The sequence below is a fragment of the Aplysia californica genome, unplaced genomic scaffold (assembly GCF_000002075.1).
Source record: "Aplysia californica isolate F4 #8 unplaced genomic scaffold, AplCal3.0 scaffold00611, whole genome shotgun sequence".
Lineage (NCBI taxonomy): Eukaryota > Metazoa > Mollusca > Gastropoda > Aplysiida > Aplysiidae > Aplysia > Aplysia californica.
This window is the reverse complement of record NW_004797881.1, coordinates 268,869-278,858: the sequence shown is the minus strand read 5'-3', so window position 1 is coordinate 278,858 and position 9,990 is coordinate 268,869. Positions and strand designations below refer to the sequence as shown.

The 9,990-nt window shown below is 42.5% G+C and overlaps 1 protein-coding gene across 2 annotated transcripts in view; it reads right to left on the bottom strand.

The window, feature by feature from the left end:
* Positions 1-6,432: 6,432 nt before the first annotated feature.
* Positions 6,433-9,990, bottom strand: part of LOC101846987 — a 10,326-nt gene continuing 6,768 nt past the window's right edge. For both annotated transcript variants that reach the window (XM_005107545.2, XM_005107546.3), the window contains one exon: positions 6,433-8,364. In XM_005107545.2, coding sequence (XP_005107602.1) covers positions 6,515-8,364 — 1,850 coding nt within the window. In that variant the 3' untranslated portion in view covers positions 6,433-6,514. The remainder of the gene's footprint in view (positions 8,365-9,990) is intronic.

The window sequence follows — 9,990 nt, the reverse complement described above, 5'->3', positions numbered from 1 at the left end:
ATCTATTGTCCTTATCTTTCCTCCTTCTTTTTTTCTTTTCCTACCAAACATCTATTGTCCTTATCTTTCCTCCTTCTTTTTTTCTTTTCCTACCAAACATCTATTGTCCTTATCTTTCCTCCTTCTTTTTTTTGTTTGTTACTCTCTTGTAACACCTCTAATCTTCAGCACTTATATGACCTCATTGTGTTGCAAGTGCCGTAAAAGACTTACTAAAACAAAAAAGACCCTAGAACACCCAGAAACATTCTATGCTTCCCGGAAAGCATACAGGGCATGCTGCAGATTGCTGGCGCTCAAACACTAACAAACTGGCAAGATCTTTCACCCAGTGAGGAGCATTTATGTAAAACGCCTTTCTCAAGGTCACAACGTCTGCCATCCTGACGGGATTCGAACCGACAACCTTACGGTTGCGAGTCCGATAGTCTAACCACTAGGCCACCGACGCCTCTTATTTGCATGAATTATCTTCTCTCCGCAGCCTGGGCACGCTGTTTGTTTAGCTGGAATCATTTTTTCATCATCAGCGCCTTTCCCCCCTGGCAGGGTATAGGCCACACACAAGCTCCTTCCATTTGTCTCTGTCCTGGGCCATCCTTCCAAGCTCGTTCCAAGTGAGTTTCATCTCTCTCATGTCCCTTTCCACGCATCTCCTCCATGTTTCCCGTGGCCTACCCCTGCCTCGAGCTCCTTGTGGGTTCCACTGCAGGGACTGTCTTGTGAGTCCTTCTCTTTCTTTCATTTTGACTGTCTTGTAAAATCATTACTTACTTTTACTTTTTATTTTTTCCTTCCTGGTATCCTTATTCGGGGTGCCCACTACGGATGGGATCGGCCGATCGGGTTTCAGGCGACCGAGTCGGGCGATCGGCCTGACCCAGTCGTAGTGGGCACCCCGTATTAGGATGTCGAGGGGAGGTGCAGGTTTCGGTCCTCTGACCTAAAAAGAAAATATTATTTCTAGGTCAGTTGTTTCGGTCCTGTGCTAGGTGTGTAGCGTCTGTGATAGATCGGCCAATGTTATGTTGTTCCAGGACCTTTTTAACCCCATCCAGCCAGGTCTTTCTTGGTCTTTCTCTTGATTTGAAGCCGGATACTCGGGTGTTGTAAGCTCTAGCCGCTAGTTGTTTCTGGGGCATTCTGGTTAGATGTCCAAATTATTTGACTCTTTGACGCTCTTTGAATTTTATTACTGGTGGTATTCCGGTTTGTAGACGTATGGTTTCGTTTCTTATGCAGTCTCTTCTGGTGATGTTGATGGTTTTGCGGAGACACCTCATTTCGCTAGCATTGATTTTTCTTTCTTGCTGGAATCATATTGGGTTATACATGTAATACAGATGGCCTTGGTTCGTATACCCAGTTGGGCTTTCTTGAGCATAGGTCACTATGTGCGTTTCAAGACTCTCCACCAATTCGGCACTTATATGACCTTATTGTGTTGCAAGTGCCGTAAAACTCTTACGAAAACAGAAAATCTCCACCACTTGGCTCGGTCCTATCGGAGATTGACGCCAGATCCGCCCGTTTTACCTTTAAAATAATCTTCTTACGTGTTGAATGAAAGTCCAGTTTCAATAACTTTACCAGCATCTGTGGTCTTGGTGTAGCGGTTGAGCGCTTGGCCGTCTAACACAGTCGACCTGAGTTCGGTTCCTGTGTGTGGAGAATTTTTATTTTAGTTTCTCGCTCGGTCTTTTTATTTTTACAGAGACGAGTAGGCCTGTAATATTCCTCTCAGCCCGGGTCCCGGGTTTACCCTGAGACTGACAGGCAGGGTCGTATCGATGCCTGTCTCTTAAATGATCTTAATTTTGTCGATGGGTGCATAAAAAATACCTACTTAAAAAAACAAACAACAAGCAAACTACGTGGCGTTGGTGGCCTAGTGATTAGGCTACCGGACTCGTAATCGTGAGGTTGCGGGTTCGGGGGTTCGAGCCGCGGACCTGATGTTGTGTCCTTGGGAAAGGCACTTTACGCCACACTTTTCCTCACTTCACCCAAGTGAGAATAGGTACCCAGCTATAGGCAACGAAAGATCTTGTCAGTTTGTTAGTGTTTTAGCGCCTATAAATGGTCACTTGCACTGTATGCTTCCCAAGAAGTTGAAGTTTCAGAATGCTCCCTGGTCTGCTGGGGTAATAATATTTATTGTAAAGCGCATAGAGCTTGCTGTTGAGCGGGGATTTGCGCTATACAAATGCTACCTATTATGATTGCTTTTAGCTGAAGTCTTGTCTGAATGTGTTGGTGACTACAGAAGGGTGCTAAAACCCCTCACCTGCCTATGTCTTGGGACGCAATGGCTTTCTCAGTGGTGGCCCAAGTTACGACGAGTCACCCGCATTTTCAGCAAAAACTGTTAAAAGTAAGGCTATGGAGATCATGCAATCAGTCTGAGTGTTTGCGATAGCAACGTTATCACACCGACGTCTGTGGTGCAGCGGTCAGGAACTTACCCCTCAAAGGCAGAAGACATGGGTTCGATTTCTGCGTAGAGAGAATTTATATCGAGTATCTGAGTCTCTCTGCTTGGACGTCGTATCCCTTTCAGCCCAGATTGGCCCGGACAGGCAAGGTCGATGTCCGCCTCCTAAATGAATATAACAGATTGTGTCAATGGCGGTGTAAAACTCTGACTTAACCCCCCCCCCCTCCCCCACCAAAAAAACCCACAACAACAAAACAAAACAAAAAACAAAACAAAAAGAACAACCAAACCCCCCCCACCCCCGAAAAAAAGAAAAAAAAAAGGGATACACTACATCATTCTGAAACTTTGAGACGAACAATGAAATTCAGTGTGGAAACATCAGCGGGCGGTTCGATAAGGGACTGCAATCCCCCTGAACGCTGTAGACTGCAGGCTTTGTCGCAATGCATTGTACAGAGGTACCAGGACCATTGGATTCCGTGACATATGGTTGGTACGCCTGTGTACGGGTTCTTCTTCTTTTTCTTTCTTTTTTTTTGGGTAAGAGTTTTACGGCGCTCGCAACTGCGTAAGGTCGTATGAGCGCGCGAGACACATTAAACATTTTCAGTTGGCAGGAAATTCTGAATTTTGCCCGGGTGGTGGTTGAAGCCTGCTCTTATCGATTTTGGACCACCAAGTTCACCAATAGATCTTTAACGTGCGCAACTTGCACACGGGATCTCTGCCGAGATTTTATGCCCTTATTCGAGTAGGCTGTGTGTTTTAGAGAAGAACATTTTCCGTCGCTATCCGGATTCGAACACTGTAACCTCTCAACCACGAGAACCGCCACAGTCTTTCTGCCGGGACGCCGTATCCCTTTCAGCCCAGACTGGCCCTGACAGGCAAGGACGATGCATGTCCGTCTCCCAAATGAACAATATAAATTATGTCGATGGAGGTGTAAAACTCTAACTTAAAGAAAACAAACAAACGTCCCAACCCCCCCCCCTTCAAAAAACAAAAAAACAAAAACAAAACAAAAGCAACAAATAAACCAACAAAAGAGATACACTACAACTACAATCATTCTGAAACTTTGAGATTACAATGAAATTCAGTGTGGAAATATCAGTGGGCCGATCCGATAAGGGACTGCATTCCTCCTGGAGTTTGTAACTTAAGGCTACAGAGTTGTCGCAGTACATTGTACAGAGGTCCCCTCGGCTTCCCTGACGTATGGTTGGTACACGTCCTGTTTTCGGGTTCAACGGCGTCTTGGGGATGCGAGGCGGTAGATCTACGTGTACATCTGAATTTAACGTCCTTTGCCTCTGAGCCTGATTCTTTTAAAAAGAAAAAAAACACCCAAATTTGTACTTCTCAAACTCGAACACATACAAATTTCGAAGTTGCATTCACCAAGTTGGGAATGTCTTATTTATTTTTAGAGATATGCCTTGCATTGAGTACTATAATCAACGTATGGATGAAATTTCATTTTATACTTTTAAAATATGTTGACAAGGTAGGCTACGTTGAAATTCTGCGCGTGCTTGATTCAGAAGTTTGACTCCAAATTAATACATCTTGAGATAGGCCTTGAGGGTAGGGACCAAACCATTGTACAGTTATAACCTCCGAAATGCCGAATACTATTTCTAATCTACATACAATTGTACCTGACGGGATATCATGAGGTATGGTGTCAAATGTAGCGGACAGGTCCAGAAGTGGCTACCTCAGAATGACAGAGTTCTTTCCGACATTTTTGGCCGTTTTGAGTTACTAACACCATGAGGGCAGAAATGAAATTTTCTATCTGCTGTATCAAAATCATAAGACTATTTGGAGCCGTGATCAGAGTATTTAAAGAACTGCATTCGAAAAAAACTTGACATGTTGTGACTCAAAACTAGACTGAACAGACAAAGCTTTGTAATTCTAGGGTTTCGAAGAGTCAGCGCACCTACCTTTTTGCTTTCAACCCATTAAATAGTCAGTTGAGACCTGCACAAACGCTGTCATAGTGACAGTACTGTGCTATGATATGATTTGCCCTGTACGCTGACTGGAAATCCCCCCCCCCCTTTCCCCAGACTGATTGATTTAATATGGCCTAAAAAAAACCTGTATCAGATCAAGATTTGCCAAAAACCTTAGACAACCCCCCCCCCCCCCGGCCAATAAACAAAGGTTAAATACTTGGTGGTTATTGCTCATGTTTCTCTCATCAAAACCGCCTCTAATGGTCTGCTATAACAGCCGGGTACAGCACTATCAGTCGGTGAAGCACACTTTATCACCGCAGTAACGTACAGTTTAAGATTACCAGTGCTTTCCTTCAACAGTGTTGCTGGAATTGGGCCTAAAATACTGGTTTAAAAAAAAGGAACCGATTTCATTACGTTTGTCACAGGCCTTGACTGTGCCCTGCATGATGGAAGTTGTCACTGACACCTTCCAAAAGAGTAAATGAGTGATTGATTGATTATATGAATTGAATGTTTTTATATTTCAATTGTTTTTAACGAAAGAACAATCATAGTTGAAGTTTGCATTGATTGCATACAAAAAGGAAGAAATCTTGAACAACACAAGCTGAATCGACATTTTAGAGGGACTATTTCTACACAACCAATTTGAAGGTGGAGAATAAAAAACTGAAGTTACAAATACAGTGTTAAAGTGCTGTAATTATGACTGTCATCAATACTCCAATACTTAAAAGAAATTGTTACAAACTGGGCCTGTGACAAACTGGGCAGCCCCCAAATCATCGCCCAGAACCCCATCACGAGTCACTTCTCTGAATTAACAAAAGAAAAATACAATTGAAGCATTTACATGTATATATATCATTTCCTGAGATGCTTGTGAATCTACATGTAATTTTTTGCGTATATTTTGCTTTTTTTTCACTGTAGAAAGACAGAAAATGCTCACGGGTGGTTGGAGGGCGCCACTGGTAGGCCCCACTTCTTTACTTTCCCTCAGTTGTAGTTTTTATCTGTAGTGTATTGTTTTACTTTATTCAAGCACTAAAATACCATTATTGGGCCGATGTGCTTTTTACCCAAACAAACAAACAAGAAAATACTTCACATACGTCACTGTCCATACTCTTGGGAAGAGGGGACATTTAAACAAAAAAAAATTTCTTACAAATAATGATAACTATACGTGGTTGGAAACAGTTTTTAGCTCGATGTGTCAGTTTCAAATTTTTTAAAAAGTAGTCACTCAAACACGCGCGCACACACACACACACACATACACACACACACACACACACACACACACATACACACAATCATATATATATATATATATATATATATATATATATATATATATATATATATATATATATATAATATATAAAGTTTTGTGACAAAATGGCTTGCATCTTATTTAAATTCCCGCCATTTCCCCTTTAAATCACAAGCAGGACCTTTTATCTATATCGCTATGAAATACTTCCCCAATAAAACATGCTATAGTCTATGATTTTATACTACATACTACATACATTTAGATTCAACTTCTTCTAGAAAAGCACAGACTTACTTGATGTAAAGAAAATAATTAGCTTCTGTTTTTTTACGTTATCACTCACGAGATATAATGAGTTTGTTCACAAACCGCTCCAGACATTATTACATTTACGATGAACTGTCTCAGAAAGAAGATGGCAGGATGACATTAGAGAAGATGGATGAAACCTGGACCCTGGAAAACAGGCCGATAGAACAGAGTGGAGGTCGTTGTTGGAGGGCTACATCCTGTGGTAGACAAACAAAGGCTAGCAAGAAAAAAGAAAGCAGTTCGCTACCTGATAATTATTACAAAGTTCTATCTGACATTTTTGGTCGTTTTGAGTTACTAGGATCATGAGATCAAAAACCAAATGTTCTGTTTGCTCCATCCGTGACATTATTCGGAGTCGTCATAAAGATGTATTCAAAGAACTGCATTCGAAAAAGCTTTACATGATGCGAAACTCAAAATTTTTGTCGTCAATTTTCTCAAAACTAGATAGGCCTACTGAGCAGTGATAGAACTTTTGTGATTCTGGGGTAGCGATTAGTCTCAGAGATACACGGCACTTCCCCCTCCACTGATCCCTGTGCCCAGAGAATGCGGCACACCGGATATGCGTCTTTTCCCGTCCACCACGTTCAGGCACACCACGTCTGCTCCGGAACTTCCTGGGCACGTGGACAGAAAGTATTTCGTCTTACAAATATCAGTAAGTCCCTCTGCAATAGCTTTCCCATAATCCAGTTCTGCTTCTTTGTAAACTTGTTCCTTCACCACATTCCACAAGCGGTGGGCAAAATTTTGGTCGTGACTGCCTGAAGGTGCCGGGATCTGGGGGTTTTCAAAGTTCTCTGCACCGGCGATGTCCTCTTGAGGACCTGTTGGGGCAGACTGTGCATCGCAGTGTCCGTTGATATATTCTTTGTCATGGAACATCTGGACAACAGTTTCATTGTCTATTTCCAAATTCTCCCCAAAGAGCTCACCAAGCTGTACCAACTCGTCGTTATTTGGACACTTTATGAGACCTTTGCCCACAAGGTGTTTCATTATTTCTCTCTTTTGGTCTAATGGTGAAAGTCCAAAAGCAGATGGTTCAGTTATTGTGTTCTCGAGTTTTATACAGTAAAAGTAATAGTACAAAAGTTTTCTCTCTTCAACTCCAAGCCTGAACTGGGCGATACTGACCAGTTGTCCGACAGTCTCGTGTTGAATGTGAGGTCCCCCTAGCAGCGTTTCGCTCTTCACATCCCCGAAAGTTACCCTCTTTGCAACACCATGGGGGTGGGAAACACAAAACGAAAGGTCTGGGAACTCACCCAAACCACCTGGAGATGAAGTGCATAGTCTTTCCAACACAGTCGGGAGAAGTTCGCTCTTGAAGAGGCGAACTAAGAACGTTGTCCGATCAAATTCCATTTTAGCCTCAGTGAGCATGATCCCTTTCGCCAAAATAACACTGGATCTGTCCTCATCGTCATCGTAAAATAGCTCCACAATTGTCTGCAGGGCTTCCTCTTCGTTGAAGACAACATGAGCAGCAGTGGTGACTTTGAGGACAAACTCTTCATCTTCCTCTTCCCGGGCACCACCACTTGTCGCCTTGGTTGCTCCAGAACTAATGTTCTGGGTTTTCGGGTGCCCTGATGGATCTCCCTCATCCTTGGCTGTTTGACGAAAGGACTTTGTCGTGGTTTCACAACCGACCGAGTCATCCGCTCCAGTTGCGTCCCCTCCTGTTCCTGAAGTAACTGGACACCGACCAAACTGACCAACATTTGGGCTTGTTTCAGTGTTACTTTCTGCACCCTCATCCGGAGAGTTTTCTGCAAGATTCGGGCCTTTTCCTGTTCCTTCATTCTCTTCCAACATTTGTGTTTTGTACATGTTCTTATCTTGAGTACGTATTCCGGAGGGACCGCAGAGTTGACCAGCTCCTGAACCTCCATCTCCTCTTGCTTGATCTCCTGGTGTGGAAGGATTATGCGTTGTCGGATCGGAACTACTGCTGTACTGCGCTCTCCCTGTTGCCGAGCTGGGAAAAAGAAACGGCATCGGTTTTCCGCCATTTTTCCTCTTTAAAACCGAAATGGCTCCGGATCCACAACGGGGCGTCTTTTTGCCTCTCAGCTCTGGCCAGGCGAAGTGATCTGGTCTATCTTTAGATGTGTATCTCACTATCAGCTTCACAGCAGTTGCTGCATATTTCTTCACCAATCTGAGCACGTCTGGGCGCCGACATCGCTCTGGAAGATGTTGCAACTCCAGCTGAGGAAGCGGCACGAAGTCCTTGTGGCCTGGGTGTTTCTTGCATCTCTTAAAAAGAACATGCTGTATACCTCTAGCCTCATAATCATCTTCGTAGTCCTCCAGGACCAGATCCATTTCACAAGAAGAGCCTGCAATCAATCAATCAATCAATCAATCAATCAACCAACCAATCAATCAATCAATCAAAAGAGACCAAACAAATAAAAGCAACATATACACTGAACTAACTTTTTACAAAGTTCAGTGTGTGAATGAATACATTTATAAATAGAGAATAAAGTGAATAAATTAACAATGAATAAATGAGCAAATAAAAAAAGAAAAAAACTCATGAAACTATCAAAAGAAGACCAATTGTGTAAGTGGGAGGGAGGGAGGGCGGGAGAGAGGTATAATTCAATCCCAGTACAGCGGCAGGTGGCACAATATATACAATGTACATGTATTTCGACTGGTAAGGAAGATAACATGGAGCTTGTATGCACATATATGACATTCAAATATGAGATGCATAGTCACTATGTTCACCTTCACATTTCCTCTATTCTTCCTTGTACTTTACTACATGTACCTTCTTTAGGATAAGTGTTCAGCTTTGCTTTATTCTCCCTTATACCTTACCAATTTGTTATTCTTTCGGTTAAGCCTTCAGCTTTCAAAACGTACTGCTTATGATTCGGAAAGTCACGAATTGAGAAAAAAGCAACACTGTTCAAATGTGACTAAACTTTATAAAAAGATAATGTTTTTATCCGCCATGTAAACAAATATGTATTTAAAATTTAAACAAACCTCTTGAAATGCCATTTTGATTGTTAGTTTTAGTGCGATGTGCATATTCATCATGCCTGTGCTGTGATGGTGCACTTTTGTGTTGGCCTTAATCTGAAGAGCGTATGTGTGTACATTCATGCACATTGCACATGTACTTAGTAAGTATGGGGAATGTATGCGAGCTTATTATGCTGGTGTGTGTTTGTGCGGGTGTGTATGTGTTTGAGTGAGTGAGAGAGTGAGTGAGTGAGCGTATGAGATGAAGAGAAAGAAAGGAAGAAATAAATAAGACGTCGTTTGGTTGAATGTGTGTTTGTGTGTATGTGATGTGAGTTGGTGTTTGTGTGTGTGTGTGTGTGTGTGTGTGTGTGTGTGTGTGTGTGTGTGTGTGTGTGTGTGTGTGTGTCCCCCTGTGTGTGTTGTTGTTTGCGTGTGTGTATGATTGTGTGTTTGTGTGTGTGTGTGTGTGTGTGTGTGTGTGTGTGTGTTTGTGTGTGTATGTGTATGTGTATGTGTGTGTGTATTGGTGTTTGTTTTGTTTGTGTGTGTGTATGTGTGGGTGTATGTGTGTGTGTGTTGGTGTGTGTGTGTGTGTGTGTGTGTGTGTGTGTGTGTGTTGGTGTTTGTGTGTCTCTGTGTGTGTATGTGTGTGTGTGGGTTGGTGTTTGTGTGTGTGTGTGTGTGTGTGTGTGTGTGTGTGTGTGTGTGTGTGTGTGTGCACGTGAGTATGAGCGATCACGTACATAATGTATACATAAAATGCAACATTCTGTTAAGACAAAGTTTTTGTAAAGTGCGAAGGCCTGTTGTCACGTTGTATAAAGGAAAGGGCGCTCTAGAAATAATCTGCATTATCATTTGAAGAATAACAATCAAATGAGTTAGTGCTAGATGAAGCCCATATGGGGCGTTCACTGTTAAAACAATCAGGAAACGACAAATGCAGTTTTTGGGACACCTGAATAGACATAAAGGTCTTG